The 18,633-nt window shown below is 43.2% G+C and overlaps 2 protein-coding genes across 3 annotated transcripts in view; one reads left to right on the top strand and one right to left on the bottom strand.

Moving 5' to 3' along the window:
- LOC137282463 (uncharacterized protein CXorf58-like) overlaps nucleotides 1-2,140 on the bottom strand; it is a 37,876-nt gene extending 35,736 nt beyond the window's left edge. The window contains exons 1-2 of one of the 2 annotated variants that reach the window (XM_067814219.1): nucleotides 2,047-2,117; nucleotides 1,381-1,462 (exon numbers count right to left, since the gene is read on the bottom strand). The gene's annotated coding sequence lies outside the window, so the exon portion shown is untranslated. Of the gene's footprint in view, nucleotides 1-1,380; nucleotides 1,463-2,046 lie in introns of both variants that reach the window. The other variant, XM_067814220.1, reaches the window with a different exon arrangement.
- A 232-nt stretch (nucleotides 2,141-2,372) lies between these two features.
- The window catches only part of LOC137281520 (intraflagellar transport protein 80 homolog), a 67,720-nt gene continuing 51,459 nt past the window's right edge, over nucleotides 2,373-18,633 (top strand). Inside the window, exons 1-5 of the mRNA XM_067812796.1 lie at nucleotides 2,373-2,519; nucleotides 5,581-5,811; nucleotides 6,232-6,342; nucleotides 16,056-16,124; nucleotides 16,335-16,444. Coding sequence (XP_067668897.1) covers nucleotides 2,483-2,519; nucleotides 5,581-5,811; nucleotides 6,232-6,342; nucleotides 16,056-16,124; nucleotides 16,335-16,444 — 558 coding nt within the window. The 5' untranslated portion in view covers nucleotides 2,373-2,482. The remainder of the gene's footprint in view (nucleotides 2,520-5,580; nucleotides 5,812-6,231; nucleotides 6,343-16,055; nucleotides 16,125-16,334; nucleotides 16,445-18,633) is intronic.

Here is an 18,633-nt window from a genome sequence, read left to right as displayed (position 1 = left end):
ACTGTTTGTGGGGTCAGTCTATCTGCATTGTCAAATCATGGATGGCTGCTGCACAGTAAACAGTCCAAATGGATGAAGCCACTGTACATCAGAGACTGGCATGTCATCGAGATGCTAAAACCAATGATTCTCAGAAATTTTTAAACTGCCCTTCCATGTTGAATGTTAAGGATCGGTTGCTGTAGATGGTGGAGAAAACTTTCTTCTTCATCTTCTTCTTCATCTTCCAAAATCTCTCCTATTCCAGGAGGTATTTCATCCTTGCCTCATGATAATACTTGCAAATTTCTTAGAAGTTAACATTGCATCAAAGCTCCAAGATAACAAATATCTCAAGAGAAAAAGAATTTTCATCCCCAGAATGCCTGCTCTCTTAGAATAAGATGACTAGAAAACGGTGTTACGATTAAGGGAATGAAAGATTCAATAATAGCTATTAATATGAAATCAAACACATGATGTTTTTCAACATACATGAAGTAAGATATACTACCCATAAAAAGTTTAGACTCACTAGAGTAAATGTCGCCACCTACTTTAATCAACTGTTATAAACACTATTTTGCAAAATACTCCACACTGTTTAAAGGTACTGTTTACACATGAACTGACATATTGTGAAATAAAGTCACATTGTTGACAAGATTATTGTCTTGAGTTCAATAAATGATGAAATTCAGTAAAAATTGGTAATTCTTAAGAAAACTTTACATCAAAATGCAACTGTTCACAGGCACGATATTTGGTCAGGCCTTGCAGCAATTAAAGCATGATCACCTAGCAGTTCATCCACAGAAGGTTTGCAGGAGAAATTAATCTTTGATGTAAACATATATATATACATACACATAACATATAGTGAGTGCTTAAGGTAATCTTTTGACAGGTAGTATAGAGTGATAATCAGAAATTTCCACATCTTTGTCACTCTTTGATGGTACGTCTAAACTTTGGAATGCAATGATACGAAGGTGATTCTCTAACATCTGATAGGTAAACCCAAAAGAAATCAGGCCATGCCCACTAAAGGAATAATATTTCCTTATTGTCTACTTTTTTGTTTATGTTTGTGTTAAGTATGAGCAATGCATCTCTTATGCCCAGTATCCCGGCCTGAGTATGATTAAAGTTCTGTTGTGAGAGAGCAAATATAATTTCATTATATACGTTTGATTTTCCAGTACAGTACATTTATCTCCATTCTATCATAACCGAATTATTAAGATTTTAAAATAAAACACACACTGTTGGAAAATCAGAGGTATATAATAACCAATCACAATCCAATATTGATTGAAGTCATAGTAGAATAATAATTTCACTACAGTTATCCCAAAACAGAATGCCAGTCAAACTGAAACCCACAAACTACACAGTTACCTGATTTATTGGAAGGATGTACCGATACATCGATACTGATACAGAGTGAACTGGCTACATCTAGATGTGTGGAGCATCATTCCTGTGCATGTTGATAGATGCAGATGTTAGAGGGAGAATTCTTTCAGTAAGAGTTCCGCCCTCCCAAAACATTAACTTATGAACTGTCACTCAAATTAATCACCAGTTATACCATCAATAATGTGTGTGTGGCATGAAAAACAATATACGACTTGCAATAACTGCCGTTCCCGTATTCAGTCTCGGGAATCGAACGGGTGCTCCCAAACTTCTAAACCCCCATTAAACACTTTAACTCCCAAAACATTTATACCAACGCCCCTTTTTGAAATATTGCATCGGGGAATAAATCCCCGGGACAGCATTTCTAACTGAAAAAAGAGAGGGGTCATGGGCGGAACTCCTTCCATCCTTTCCTTTAAAACCATAAGCATACATACGAAAAGAAGTGTTTGTATTATTTTTTCAGCAGATACCCGTAAGTACCGCGAGAATAGGAGACGCCAGTATACTCGACATCGGGTCTGTAACACACACCACAGATAGAAACCATTGAAGTATGTAAAAACGGCATCTGTATTTATAAGAATATATCATATGTCGAACATAAACATGTTTCAGTAATTTGCCCACATGATAATTAACCTGCAATATTTTGATATTCAACAACTTTTCCTGTCCATCCGTATCCACTGTAAACAATGCTGATCACTTCCGTTGCAGTTTACACACTTCCGTTAAAGAACATACTACTATGCTAAACACTAATTTTTAGGCTTGTAACTTTCAAGTAGGACGGTAACGTTCTTTGCATTATCAGCGTTGACATCTCTTGAAGTAGTATTTTAATATCAATATTTACTAATACAGTTGGAAGTTATTGGTCGTTTTTAAGCTAACACATTGTACGCTCTATAAAAATATCATTTAAGTTACTATAGTTTTCAACAGAGGATATTTTGCACGCATGCGCTCTTGCACATACCTAGATTTTGCTTATACCGAGCGAAGGGGGCTCTCTCTGTATACAGATTCCAATGAAATTGAGCCGGTAAGTTTTGGTAAATTGAAAGAGAAGAAGATGCGTTTGAAAACTACGTTGCCGAAGGAAGCTAAACATATCCTTTTTACAAGCTTTAATCACATTTTACATCTAAATGCGAAACTCATGTGTTGGATAATGTTGTGCACAGCGACTGACGGGACCTGACTGATTGTATCAGTGTACACCGTTTTACTGTTCGAAGTAAGTACTTTACGGTATCATGTGGCGTGACAGTGAAAACATGATCCTACACCACAGTCGAGGACACCACCGGTACAGTTACAGAATACCTTGTGTCACGTCACGCAAACCTTAAATCTTAGCCTAAGCTAAACCACAACCTAACCTTACCAAACGTAAACTCGTTTGCTTTCAAAGATGCAGAGGGCGTTCGGTATTCAGTAATCTTGCCCATGTTATGTTATGTGGGAACAGGCTAGTTCGCACCGACAGAGATTCGTACAGAAACTATTCCGAAGGACTGGTATCCAAAACCACATGTTCTGAACATAGATTCTGCCCTAAAAAGCATATATGTACCTTATTAAATTATATCTGATTTCCATACTCCATCATTACCAAAATGATGAAAGAAAACAAAAGTGTCCTCATGCTGGCATAACCCTGATTCATGGAAATAAGGGAAAGTCAGCGAAAACCGTAACTGAAAACTCACTGATCATTTTATTGTTGATTCAGCATATCGAAAATGCCTGGTAGTCCAATTTCCATTTGGTTTGCACACAAAATGTGACATCACCTTGTTTCATGGATTACGCAGTGGCCTACCTTTAGACTACAGCATCAGAAACTTTAAAGACACGTCATAATACTATTTTACGTAATTGCAGGTGATTTTGTTCAAAAGCACATTCTTGGAACAATGCCCTATGACACTGGCATAGCAACAAGGTCGTCAAGCTCTGCGAGTGCGTATAAGCTCCGTTCAGCCATGTCATTACAGAAACCCAACGATGTTGCGAGTTTCCAGTAGTAGTTCACCGGCGGATGCACAATTTTTCACAAGCCCCAGTTTATATATTTATTCTTTTTTTTTTACTAATATGCTCATATTTCTTTGTATTAAGAGGTGCTGAGGTGTTATATTTTGTGTATTTATATATTTTGTATTTTTAAATTTATTAAGAATGACTTACATTGATCACATTGTGCTATGTTTTATTATTTGCAGTTTTGGTCAATGAAAATAATCTAAATATATTCTATTTTTCTGTTTCAAACATAACTATTTGGATCAAAGGAATTATAACTGTAAACTAATATACATGTATATACTTGTCGTTAGTAATTTGCACCATTACAAGGAAATGTTTATTTTTTCAAAGCGGTAAGAATTCATTACACTGGATATGTCAGCTGTTTTCGTGCCGGTTCAGTGAGCGCATTCTGTTCATTAGAATTATTCCAAGGGTTAGGGTTAGGGTTAGGGTAAGGGACCTAATCCAATATAGTAGGTAAATGCATGAGTACCAATGTATGTGTTTTCCTTTTCCATTTTTAACACTTTGTTCACAAAGAACAACAGGAGACAAAAAAACCTCAAAAGTGAAATAAATGATCAAACGGTTTAATGTCGAAATTTTGGGCTGATGGAAATCGGCCTCCAGCAACTTTCACCTCTAGATCTACATATTTTCAATAATGATTCGAAGTCGAACTCATCCTCGTGCCGTCACCAAACATGCCCATGTCTCACTCATTCCTTAACGTGATCCACATTATCCTTACTGTGTTCCTGACAACACTTTTCTGTCACGAAAGCACACAATCATTTTTATACAAGAACGTCATTCGTGCATGCACTGTGAAATCAACGTCTGACGCCTGACGTCAACAACCGTTTTCAGTTCAAACCATATCGGCTCATTCAGCACAACATGGTATCTTGTAGATTACGGAATAGGACGATCGTGCCAAATGATATCGGGACCATCCGGCAACCGTCAGTAGATTGAAAGCATGAGGCACCAAGTCTACCCGTAACCTTTGTAATTGTCCGCAACCAATTCGACTCTGTCCGTTCATTTCCATGACGTCACAGGCATGACTAGCTAAATTTGCACATTGTGCAACAATGTGGACGTAGCTCAGTCGGTTAGCTGTCGGGCTAACAATCCAAAGGTTGCGGGTTCGCATCCGACGGGTTCTCACAAACTGGTTGCCTGTCTCACTAACGTGTGACCTACTCCTGGGAACGTCCTGATGGGAAATTGTGGTGCTGAATTCTAAAGGTGCTCCATTTATACCGGCATCTTCTGTGTTTGAAAATAGCACTAGTATTAGTGTGTTTGTCAGGACCACATCTGAAGGGAAAGGTGTTCTTTCATGAAACTGTGCTAAAACTAAACTAGGTAGGCAGCTTCTAACATTTTCTATTATGATTTCTAAACTTTTGTATTTTTCCATTTCGCTTTGATATTTGTATGTTTCGTCTCAGACGGAAGACTACTCATGTAAACATGGTAAATGGACGTGCAGATAAGACAGTAATTTTATCAACAAGTCAGACTGTAAGTAATTGTTAGATGATTTGTTCCTTCAAAAATATGTTGGGTTCTGAGGGGATTTGTCATCTTCTGATAACTCTTATTTTTCAATTTCTATTTCAATTTCATTTTGATCCACTTGTAATGTTGCCTTCTGGGTAGTTGAAATAGAAAGTACTTGAATTCCTATGTTCTTCAGTAAATGAATTGTACATCTAATTAGGTCTGGCTAACTAAAATAGTATTTAGTTACAAACCTTTTTTTTTTGAGTTTTTTTCAAAAGTTTATGCATGGCGTTTGTATGAAATTGTGTTGTGCTGATGAGATTAAATTTTTTTTCCATGAAGGCTGCAGGTGTAGTTTAAGTTTAATCACACCCAGAAATACATGGTATTTGCTGGAAAGTATGCCTCAACTTGGATAAGAAGACAGTACCTTGGTGCCAGTTCATAATATAACGAAAAAGATGCATAGAGAAGGTGTCAACCTGATTCATTAATTCAATAAATGTTCGGTTCTTATTTTCTCTGTGCTTTTTTGAGATTTTTGAATCATATCAATTTTTTATTGTTTGTTTCAACATCACATCAATGATGGATCAGTTTGTTTGCCTTAACCTTCCTTACATTCTGACCTGGTGAGTTGTGTTGGATGGACATCACCTGATGAACTGTTCTCAGGTGCAGATGACCACATCATTTTGAAATGGAATTTGCTAACAGGCCTGGAGACAAACAAATTGCTCACCCTCCCCAATGAGTGCTTCCCAACTGGAATGCACTTCTTCCCAAAGTCTGGCAGTAGTGGTGGACCAAAGAAATCAGGCGGGGATGTATTTGCCCTCACATCTACTGACGGTCAGTGATACACAAAGCTTCAAAATTATGAGAGACATAAGAAATCATAAACCTTTATAGATTACAGCATGTGATTTATTGCATTTAGCATATTGTATACCTTCAAGAAAGCTGCACCTCCTGAATTGTGTCTTTGTGGTGTCTTTGTATACCTGAAGTCCGAGGCTTGATCATGTTGATGCAACACTCATCTTCTGTTAATTTCAGCCTCCCTTATGTATGTGTTAAAGAATGTGGTTACTTACATTAATCGTCTTTGGGTTGAGATAACTCCCCCTTGGTAACTAGATGTGAAACCATGATTAAATGTGGAATGGTGAAAGATAGTAACAAAAAAGGTCTTATTTATATTTAAAAAAGGCTTCTGTTGATTGTTGTTGTCAACAGCTATATAGTTCACTTTGCATTTATGCTTTGCAGGCAAATTCCACCTGATCAGTCGTACTGGGCGTGTTGAGAAGAGCGTGGATGCCCACAAAGGTGCTGTGTTGTCTGGGAAGTGGAGTTATGATGGAACAGCCCTTGTCACTGGTAATACCACATTATCCAGATGTTTACAGTCTGTACCAAAGTCTTCTTAGTGTTATTGATTACTTCGTTTAATTTCCAATTCATCACACAGAATCCGCTGAAGGTCTACAAATTTTGGCCACCAATCTTTGCATGGTCTGATCCTCCCGTTGATGAAAAAGGTTGTCCACAGCAAAAATGCCATTATCACATGCAGTTGTGCAGTTATTGCTGGGTAGTCCTTTTGTAAAGTTTTGAAAGATATGGAAATTTGACTTAGGCAGTTGTTGTAGTAAGCATGGATGCCCAGTGGTCCATGGATACTAAGGTGGCAATCAGTTTTTGATTGTTGATAATATGATGTGAAATTCATGATAGAAGCAAAAAATGTACCATATGGAGTCAACTTATCTATGATAGTATACGGTCATTATCTATGGAGATACATCCTTGAGACATGGCAGAAACCACGATCATGGTTTTGAGTGACGATTTTGCCCTAATTGTGTTTCTTCTCCGTATTCATGTTCATGGGTTTCAGACCCGTGAAGGTCCCGTGGTAGAATAGGCCTTCAGCAAACCATGCTTGCCATAAAGGGCAACTATGCTTGTCGTAAGAGGCGACTAACGGGATCGGGTGGTCAGGGTCGCTGACTTGGTTGACACATGTCATCGGTTTCTAAGTGCGCAGATCAATGCTCATGTTGTTGATCGCTGGATTGTCTGGTCCAGACTCGATTATTTACAGACCGCTGCCATATAGCTGGAATATTGCTGAGTGTGGCGTAAAACTAAACTCACTCACTCATGGGTTTCACAAGTGGCAAACCTTAAAAATTTAAACTTACCTCACCATGTGTGTTATGCATATTACCTCAAGTTTCACGTAAAAGATACCAGACTTAGGTTGATTTACCATTCCCAAGCTTGGCTACCTCATGTATCAACGAATGTATAGGCACGAATGTAACGTGACCTGCACTCCTATGCAAGTGCAGACAATGCAGTGGAGGCAGGCATCTTGGCTGTTTACTCTCTGCTGTATCAGCCTGTTTGGGCGTGCCTAGTTTTCACGCAGGGGTGCTTTACATCCATGTTTCGTGTAGTGTGGTTTTGTTGCTGGTGTTATGTATTTTCTACATTTCACCTTTTGTTGTTTGAGTGCTAGTTATCGCATTTCTTGACTCCCTTATAGGCGTCCTCTTGTGAAGAGAACTTACAGCGACAGATTTTGGAAAGCGTGTTCAATGCTTGGAGGCCGAATGTTCTCAGCGCTAGGTTAGACTTCGCCGACAGTGAAGCAGTGCATGACAAGTCTTTTGAAGCGCCAGTCTAAGTAAACTTATCCTCAGTACTTTTCGTTACACTCCACCACTGAGTCTAATAAAACCTTATGGGAGGTCGTGTCAGGTAACCTTTCAGATTGACCAATCAGAACACAGCTTACCAAATCGCGAAAGTGCACTTTCGCACATCTGTTATGGACTTTTTGTCTCGAAAAGGTTGGTACCCGAACGATTCCAAATGCTCTTAAGCGTACGATCGCTTCCGGGTGATGCACAGGGCGTATGTACTGCCATGACAAGGGGGAGTAAACAGTCGCTGAAAATAGTGTTTTTTACAATATTCAAGGGTGTTAATTTGCGGAAATATTAGCTAACGGTAACCATGTCAACAGAAACCCCAAAGCATATATACTGCAGGTCAAATAACTGTGATATATGCTGATTTTTGTTTGTGGAGAGATTTGTGTCGGTGACCTGAATATTTTGAAAGTCCCTCCGATCCCTAAACAGTAACCGTTGTCTGATTAGTTAAATCTATTTAACCGTCTCGCATTTGTTTGGACTTGGTTGCTCAAAGGTTACCTGACGCAACCTTCTACCAGGTTTTGTTAGACTCAGTGGTGGAGTATAACGAAATACACTGAGACGAAGTTTACTTAGATTGTTTGATGCGCCTTTAGAGTTTCGCCCAGTCTTCCTATCTGGTGCAGGATTCAAAGATGCTCGCCACTGATACGGAGTTGAAGAGGATGCTCAAACTCGTATCAGCGTTGGCATCCGTGCCTTCAGCGGCTGTTTGGGACCTGGTGGAAGAGAATTCGTCCAGGATGGATCATTTATCCACCCTTTTTCATCAGTGGCAAGGGAGAGTGCTTCCATGATTTACTGGCGCACTTACAAGCAGCGTGCACCAATGGTGCAATGCTCAGGTTTCTTGGATCCCTGTTCCTGGCAGGAGGAGTTCAAGCGTCAATTGTTGAGCGCTCCATTCACCTCACGCTACTTGTTCGATGGGAAGATTCCGGAGGTCTATATCTCTCTATCTTCAAGGCTTTAGGATCTGCATTTTGATGCAAAGTGTTGACCAAGGGCAGGGGCAAGTGCTGATTTCGCGGAGACTGTCCATCTGTAGGCAGGAGACTGGGGATCTTCTGGCCCAAATGGCCAATCCAGAAGGATCCTTTCGTGACCAACATTCTCAAGACAGGCTACAGATTGCAGATTGACATCAACGTCCCAGTTACGATAGTATTCACCAGATCGACATTCATGCCTAGCAGTCAACATCGAGACTTTATTAGACAAGCAGCCTCAGGAACTGATGTTTATAGGAGATCTGTTCTTGATGCATTCCAACCTCATCAGAGTTCCACTAGATTGATGGAGGAAGATTCTCAGTTTTGCAAACCAAGGTCTGTCCCAGCCTCTTGCTCTCAAGGAGTGGCAGTCCCTCTTCTCGCTTCAGCCCAGGACTTCACACTCAGGGGTCGCCTGATGCTCCGACTGTTACGATTCCTTCTACCAATCGGATGACATATGGGTCAGATTTCTTCTGCTAAAGTATCTTCATCCTCACCTCCGCTGGTGGACTATCGAATTAAATGTTTGCATCGGAATCGCTTTAACAGACATGGTTCACGACCACAAGTTCTTTGTAGCCATGTCACTCCAGGGTTGGGGTGCTTATCTCAATTGTCAGACAGCTTCAGGGTGGTTTTCTGATACCAAGCGAGGAGTTTCAGGCGGGTATCCTTGTGGTTCCTCTACTGAGAAACACTAGGTGACTGATTGCGTCAGACAGTTGCACGGTGGTGTGGGTGATTCAGAACCAAGGAACCAGGTCCAAGCAGTTGTTAGAGCAGATGTTACTGCTGGCCAACCTCTTTGACAACAACGGCATCACACCATGGGGTCGGCACATACCAGTATGCAGGAACGTACTCGCAGATGCTCTATCAAGACCTGGCATACCATCGCCGACAGAGTGGACACTTTTAACCTGCTTTGCCTTGATCACTGCCGTTTCCTGATCGACCTTTTTGCGACCAGCCTTAACAGTCAGCTTCTGTTGTACAGGGTCCCCCATTCCGGACCCAGAGGCTCGGACAGTCGACAGCATGTGCCTGTCGTTGGTAGTTCTGAATGCTGCACTTTTCCTACGCCAGTTCTGCTGTCTGCAGTCATAACCAAGATCAAACAGATGCAGAAAATACATCTGCTTTTGGTCGTGCCTTGGTAACCAACCAGGACATGATTTCCAGACCTGCGCTGCTTTACTGATGGAAATCTGTGACAGGTACCAGCATGGCCTCACCTGCTCTGTCATCCTCACAGTCGGCAGCTGCACCCAGACCCATTACAGTTTCATCTGCACATCTGTGGAGAGCTCTAAAGGCCAAAGGTGTTTCTTCAGGTGTGGCTAAGGTTATTGCACACACCCACCATTCTTTTTCATAGAGATCCTCCTTGGGGCACTTATATGCATTTACATGTTCTTTAAATTCTTGCGACAGTTGTAACTATATTTTTTCAATAAAAATATATACAAAACAAAACACATCATTTTTGTCTTGTGATACCACCCCTACGGGGCCCCTGGCCCCGTGACAGCCAAGAGCAGGTAACTCTTCAGACCATAGCCTCTAGCAAAACTTCCTTTTCTGTCGCCCGCCTGTGAAGACGTGCTACAGCGATTCAGAGATTCTTGCTTCTGAGAAACACAAGACAAGTACTAAGATGAGTAACTCAGAGACTCAAACTGTATGTATGGTTTCTTTATTAGACGCATGGGCGACTTAGGAATCATTTTTTACAGTTTACTTGTCAAAATGTTGTAACTTTTTTGCTGTCCCTGTTGGTAGCCACGTGGCTAGCATAATGATGGAAGGCAAGCCTTTTTCCCGCCAAAACTTTTAAGTTTTCAGGGCGGTCTTTTTAAAAGTAAGCTTTAGTCAGCTATACTTTTTATGTATTTTATTCATACTATTTCCATATTATCTCCATATTTACTACAATTTGTATAAATTTGTTGTAAATTATGGTGTAGTGGCACTTAGCTTTTACCTTAACTACGTGGGTAGTTTTAGTTATTTAGCTTTGCGCCCATGCGTGTTCATTTATTGTTTCATTACACAACACAAGGGGTTATTTGTTGCTTTGCAGTTTAAATCCTGCTCAACATGCAAATCCTCTATTCCGGCCAAGGACCTTCACGACATTTGTCTAAGGTGCCTGGTTGAATGTCACTATGATGACCAGTCATGTGAGGTGTGCATGGGATTTACCCCCCAAACAAGAAAGTCAAGACACGCTGACTTTTTGTTTTATTCCAACCTACTTAAGGCGGGGGATATTTGGGCTCAGGACCCTCCATCCAAGCTTCCCACAAAAAGAAAGGCGCAGCTTCCTCTTCGGAGGGGTCGGCTAAGAAGGCCAGGGTGTCTAGGGACCCTTCCCCTTCTCCTGCCTCTGTATCCTCTGCACTAACCCCTACTTCTCAATTTCTGTTGATTCAATTAATGCTTGTTTCAGCAACAGATGTCCTCGGTCCAATCAATGATAGATTCGGCGCTGTCAGGTTTCCAAAAGGAACTTGACGCCCGATCTTCATTGAGCGGCCATGGTGGTTCACTTGAGAGAGGCCGCGGCCCGGGCTTAGGCTCGGAGAACGCTCCTCCCTCTGGGCAGCCGTCCTGCGCTTCGGGCGCTCAGTTGGTTTTGCCTAGGGCAGTCCCAGCTTGTACCGTGGGGCAAGTGGGGCATCAACGCCCGGTGTCGGCGGCTCGACCTGGGTGAGCGCTTCTAGTGCCACAGTGGGCAGGCAGCCTAGTGCTGCCCAGCCGCAGGGAGCATTGGCACCCCATCAGTTCCCTGGGCTCTCGAGTCACCCTCCGGTGGGGGGCTTGCCTCAGTTGCCCAGGCGACCTAGTTCGGGCTCTGGCAGGGGCGAACCTAGTGTCTCGGCCCTTCTCAGTCCTTCTGTTCCTTCGAGTTCTGTCTCGGTAGCACCCTCGACAGGCTCGCTTTACGGTGAGGGTTCCCTGTCTGAGGAGCATGAGGAGATGGATATGGAGGAGGGGATTGAGGAGGAGTGCGAGTCGGAGGTCCCATACTCATTCGGTACGTCCCTCAGACAGGTTAGAGAGAAAATTGCCAAGGTCCTACCTGAGGTTTCTATTCCTGTGTCGGAGCCCGACCCCTTGGAGTTTAGCAGCCGGTATCAGTTGGATGAGGATTCACTGTTCGAACCGCCAGTGGTGGACGAGTGTGTGTACGCCTCGGTCACCCTGGGGGGGTCCTCCTCCTCTTCCTTGGCCTCGGCCAGGCAGGGCCGGCGGCTGCCGCCCTTCTCCACGGCCGCTGCATTGGCACCCCGTCAGTTCCCTGGGCTCTCGAGTCACCCTCCGGTGGGGGGCTTGCCTCAGTTGCCCAGGCGACCTAGTTCGGGCTCTGGCAGGGGTGAACCTAGTGTCTCGGCCCTTCTCAGTCCTGTTCCTCCGAGTTCCGTCTCGGTAGCACCCTCGACAGGCTCGCTTTACGGTGAGGGTTCCCTGTCTGAGGAGCGTGAGGAGATGGATATGGAGGAGGAGGGGATTGAGGAGGAGTGCGAGTCGGAGGTCCCATACTCATTCGGTACGTCCCTCAGACAGGTTAGAGAGAAAATTGCCGAGGTCCTACCTGAGGTTTCTATTCCTGTGTCGGAGCCCGACCCCTTGGAGTTTCGGCTTCTCCACGGCCGCTCCAGCGCTGAGGTCCGCCTATCGTTCCTTCGAGGCACTTTATAGGTATGTGGCCCAGCAGCTGAGAGTAGTGGTTCATTCCGCCTACCTTTCTGCTTTGCAGGGGCAGCTGTTGGACCATGGGAGCACTGCCGACGACTCTCTGTCGGCAGTGTTGGGCCGTCAGCTTACGGAAGTGCACTCTCATCTGGCGCGGGACAGCATTAGGTGCTGTGCCAGCCAGATGATGGGGGCCGTCATGGGGTTGCGTCGGCTATGGTTATCCGTAGCCAGGTACTCTCTTGTGCGGGAGGCTGTTAGCACTTTCAAGGACTCTAAGCCCTTGTTAGAGCAACCCTCCTCGTCTCGCCAACGACCTCCCACTCTTGCTTCAGCTTACCCTTCGGTGCCGGCGAAGGAAGGTGCTAAGTGGACTGCTCCACTGCAGCACCAACGGAGCAAGAGGGCGAAAGGCAAAAGCAAGGGGCCTGCGTTGCAGCAGTCGCAGCAACAGCAGCCTTCCCGTTAAACATTTGTCCAGAGCCTTTGATGTCCCCCGCACAAGCAGGCGGAGAACTGCCGAATGTGGGGATACATTGCCTTGCGCCAGAAGTCCCTGTAGGCGGAAGGCTGTCACTATTCCTTTCGGAATGGCAGGCAGCCACTTCAAATCCCTGGGTCCTGTCCCCAGTCAGGGATGGCGATATGCCACAGTGGAAGTGAGAACCTCCATGCTTCTCAGGGATTCGGCACACGCCGATGCCGTTCTCCCGGGAAAAAGCAGAGGTCCTCCATACTGAAGTCCAGTCGTTACTGGACAAGGCAGCCATCGAGGTGGTTCCGGAAGGTCAACGAGAAGACAGGTTTTATTCCACGTACTTCCTTGTGACCAAGAAGGACGGAGAGTTCAGACCTATCTTGAATCTCAAGGGGCTTGAATCTCAAGGATGGAGACACTGCGGTCAGTGATCTCTTCCATGGAGACGGGATTGGCTCACGTCAATCAATCTCAAGGACGCTTACCTCCACGTTCCGATACACTCCGAGTTCAAGAAATACCTTCGGTTTTCGTGGACAGGCGTGCAGGCGTGGACAGAATCCGTCCGTCTGTCCGGCGGATTAGTCCCCCGTGGGACTTGCCAGTCGTTCTTGATTGGCTGTCCGGTCCTCTTTTTCACAATCTGTCGGCTCTGTCCCTCCAGCTGCTGACATGGAAGAGACTGCTTTTCTTGTGGCGGTAACTTCTGGCAGGCGGGTAGGCGACATACACGCTATGTCCGCCAACCCTGAATTAACGGTGTTTCACAAAGACAGAGTGAGCATTCGTTTGCCAGATACTTACCGTCCTAAAACAGATTGCACCTTTCACGTAACGGCGCCTATTGAGCTCCCTGCTTTCACGCAGTCTTCACCGCCCGGTACCTCTCTTCGACGTGCTCACGTCTTCGATGTCCGTATGACGCTTAAGGCTTATATCAAACGAACAAAAGACATTCAGAAGGCGGCAAGGCTGGCCTTCCGGCGAACAAGCAGACCATATCTAGGTGGCTTGTCTCTGTCATTTGTATGGGATACACCTTGAAAGGTCGTACACCCCCTGAGGGTTTGAAAGCTCATTCGGTTAGGGCTGTGGCGACGTCTAAGGCATATGCGTCTGCCTTGCCCATTGAGGAGATCTGCTCCGCGGTTATTTGGAGCCGGTTTGGCCAGTCAGTTCTCACCAGTGTAGCTGCAACAAGTAGACTGGTGGTGGTGTCTTACTCTATACTTTCCATCTTTTATCCCGGTGGTGGGCTCTATTATTGTGGTGGTATTTTTTGCTTTACCGGTCTAGACTGTCTCAGTCCTTCCCTAGCACCTTGGCCGGTGCATGAGAATAGAACTTAATATATCGGTCGCCTGTCTCGGCTCCCATTTTTTGGAAAAAAAATGGGGGGGGGGGTCAATTTTTTATAGGCACCCTATGGCTTTCTCGTAGAATGGTAGGGTTAGACAGTGTACTAGCCTGGCCCTGGTCTGTACCCCCGCCGCAAGGCACAGATAGGTCACGTGACCAGGTAAGTTTAATTCCTTGTTACTTTCAGTTTGTAATAAAGGTTATCATGTCAGGTTTATGAGCAGACAGAATTCATCTCCCTAAGATCAGTCTTTAGGAGTCTGTCTTATGCTTATAAGTTCCCCAAGTAGGATCTCTATGAAAAAGAATCGAACAAACCTGTAGAGGTTGCAGATTCTTTGCATAGAGTCCTCCTTGGGGTACGGCCACCCACCTCCCCACATTCTGTCTGTATTGCTTACAGAACGGAAGTGTTTTGCTGGAGGCTATAGTCTGAAGAGTTACCTGCTCTTGGCTGTCACGGGGCCAGGGGTCCTGTAGGGGTGGTCTCACAAGACAAAAACGATGTTTTTTGTTTTGTACATATTTTTGTTGAAAAAATATAGTTACATCTGTCGCAAGAATTTAAAGAACATTTAAATGCTTATAAGTACCCCAAGGAGGACTCTATTCAAAGAATCTGCAACCTCTACAGGTTTGTTCGAGTTTTTTAACAAGTTCCCTGTAAGATGATAAATGGATGTCCTTTGAGAGATTTTGTGCACAAAAATCTAAGGATCCATTGTAAGTCTCCCCACAGTTCATCACAAAGTTTCTTCTTTTTTTTCGGAGATCCTGGCACCTCAAGGGTAACACCATAAGGACCTACCTGTCAGCCTTATACTCAGAGCTGGCAGTCAAATGCAACAGGCAGATTTCTTAAGTCCAGAAGCTGATTGTCATGCTTAAGGCATTCAAGTTAAAGGATGAAAAGGTCAAGTAACTCACTCCCAACGCTGGATGCTCCTGCCCACTGCGGGCTCTTCGGACCTGTCTTTTTTTTCAGTAAAAGTGATTTTTTTTATTGTCCAGGTTTGTCTGGGAGTGGAGATCATGATCACGTCCCTCCCACACTGATGCATTCATTGATACATGAGTGCCAGTCCTTCATGAATTCTAATGTTTTCTACTGAACTTCATGAACAGTCCCTTAACTGTTAACTCATGTTTCATACAGAGTGCTGTTGAAAAGTGATCTAAACACAAAAGTGATGATACCTGACATACTTCACACAGGCGCACAATAGTCATAATAGCTGTAACATGACTCTGTGAGGGAGTGATGGAGGGAGGATCAGGGTGGGGATCGTGTTATCCCTATGATGTGGATTGTTGCCCATGATATCATTCACTGGATTGCATGACACTTTATTACATTCAGGACTTTACCAAGAGCTGGAATTTTTATGAAAGTGGTCTTGAATAACATCAACAACACATCATTATAATTTAGTTGTACCACCACTAATTCTGAATATTTTTTTTCTGTCAACTGTCACATGACATGATGGACTCATAGCAGGAAGTGATTTTAGAGCTGCAACATTAGCTGTTGGAGGGGTTTCTTACTTCATGTTTTCCCATTTGCATAAAGTATCATGGCTAGGTGTGACCATATGGGATATATTTAGTCCCTCGAAACAGTCCCTCAGCTTCAGTGTTTGTATGTTATTTAATAACACCGACCAACACCTTTATTTGCCTCTTAAGACCTCAGCTTTTGTAAGTTCAACCTGAAATTCGGGACATGTGTAGTTAACAGTGGGTACTGAACATCTATGCTTAGTAGCAACTTGATTTTTTTTCGCAAAATTTTGCTTCTTTTCTTTTGGTGTCACTAAGTTTCATTTCCAGCTGGAGAAGATGGTCAAGTCAAAATCTGGTCACGTAGTGGAATGCTTCGCTCAACTCTTACACAGAATAGTGAGTACAGTCATGTAAAATGGAATTCTTCAGTCAACACTTACAAGCTGAAATTTTCCAGTCATCTCCAACGCAAAACAGTTCAGTAATGTAAAAAGAACTTGTTCTCCAGTCGACACTTACAATCTAACAAAGGATAATGAGTTTTAGGTTAGCTTTGCAAGTCATTGTTTGTTGACTGGTATGTATATATATGTGTACTATTTGCAGGCCTGACTGTGTATGCTGTATCTTGGGGCCCAGATTCAGATCAGGTCTTGTTCACCAATGGCAAGCAGTTAGTCATCAAATCTCTTCAGGCCAATGCCAAACCCATAATGGTGAGATCATCAAAAATGTCACAAGAGATCTTGTGAGGTGTGATGTGTTGTGGAGTGTGGAAATTCATTAAAAAGATACATGGTACTTGGACCATGTGACATTACCAGTTGCATGTGGTCCTTCGGTTCTCAATTAATGGAACACATATCTCAGATAATATGAATAGGAGTCACCAAACAGTCATTCTGATGGAATGTCCATGCACACACACTGGAACCTTTCAGGTTGTAACGTATACAAATACATGTAAGGCCACAATAAACTAGCCTCATTCACATGTGTGCACCGTTCTCCAGCATAAAAAATCAGTAATGAATGTGTGACTCCACAATCATTTTATTAGTAAAAGGCACAAATATGACTCCAATAGTCATATTACTGTTGTTACTGATTACAATAAATACCAGGGTATCATGACATTTATGAATAAGTATACAATATATATTCTACATTACAGATACAAATTATAGATATTCTACATTACAGATATACTACTCAAAAAGACGCATAACTGAAAATTGTTATCAATATATACACTATAGTTCAGTAATACAGGGCAGTCATGAAGAAACATGAATGAAGAAACATGAATGAAGAAACATGAATGAACATTAATGGGCCAATGCTGCAAGAATGCTGTACGTCGCAAATGACAAGCGTTCCAAGGTGAAGGTGGCAGAGCAGACAGTATCTTGTGTGGCCACCATTAGCATCAATGGACCAGGGTACTCTTCCCTCAAGGCCACAAACAGCAGGTAACATCTGTGTTTGAGGGTCATGCTGTCGCACACAACAATCGAATCCGTCCCACAAATGTTCAACAGGGTTGAGATCCAGTGATCATGAGGGCCAATTAGTAACCTGAACATTGTTCTGGGCCAAGAAAATCCTGGTTATTCATGCTGTATGCGGCCGGAGAAATGACATTCTGGCGGTTAAAGAAAGGAAAGTCATGAGGCCTGATGATTTCATCACGGTAATGTCAAGCTGTCAAATTGTCCTGGACTGAAGGAGATCTGTCCTGCCACTGTATGAGATGGCAGCCCAAACCATGACACTGTCATCACCCTATCTGTCTACTTCCTGTACACGATTTACAGCGTAGCGTTGGTTACGACGTCGATATACACATGCTCTTCCATTGGGACGTCACATACTGTGACTCATCACTGAAGATAACAGTTCTCCACCGTTGCAATGGCCATGGAAGATGTTGGCGACACCATTTTCTGCATTGTTGCCAATGTTGATGTGTAAGGACAGGTCCTTGCAAAGGTCTTCTACCTCATGTAGGCAGTTCCTCACAGTCTGATCAGAAATTTTTTCTGAGTACTGGTACTTCAAATGTTGTGGAGGATGCTGTGGTGAACCTGGAAAAACTACTACCTATGCATTTCGTTTTTTGAGTAGTTTATATAATTGCAGATATTCCATTATGTAAATATATAATTAAGAGTATTCAACATTATGGATATATAATTGCGAATATTCTACATTACAGATATATAATTCCAGATCTTCTACATAACAGACATATATGGACAACTAGTAGTCTAGACTGTGTACTTTGTGTACCCCTCTTGTTGTACTATGTTGGTGGGTGCGAAATTTGAATGAGATCACCTGGTGTGCTTTTCCCATGCATATGATGATTTTGGTGCAAGTTGCTTGTATCTACTGATGTCCCATGATTTGATGCTTTTTGAATAAAACTTACACATTGTCGTCATTCCCATGTGAGACCCTAGCTGACTGAGTGTGGTACACATTCCCGGTGTAAGAGAAAGACAAAATTTAGAAGCCAGGTCATCATCCTATAGTTTAGACATTCCCCCTAACGTAGTACAAGATTGTGAGACTCTTTTTCACCAGACCCACTTTTGGAATTTTTTCCTTCCTTATTGGATGGTAACATCGACCCAGGTTAGAGAGCGATTGACGACTTGAACGAGGACTCACCGGGGTTATCAAGCATTAGGGACCCATTGACTCAGAGACGAATGAGTGACAGTCAGCCCGACAGTTGTTCAGTGTCCAGCACAGGTGTATCTTTTTTACTTACTCAAAATATTAACACCAGCAGTGATAGTACTAACACTGCTGTCATACCTCCTGCAAATCCTAGTACGTCGTTTCCTCCCGCTCAAGCACACCCTAAATGCATTATTAAATGTCCTGTTCACTTTGT

The sequence above is a fragment of the Haliotis asinina genome, chromosome 4, assembly GCF_037392515.1.
Source record: "Haliotis asinina isolate JCU_RB_2024 chromosome 4, JCU_Hal_asi_v2, whole genome shotgun sequence".
Lineage (NCBI taxonomy): Eukaryota > Metazoa > Mollusca > Gastropoda > Lepetellida > Haliotidae > Haliotis > Haliotis asinina.
This window is presented reverse-complemented; position numbering and strand designations above follow the sequence as displayed.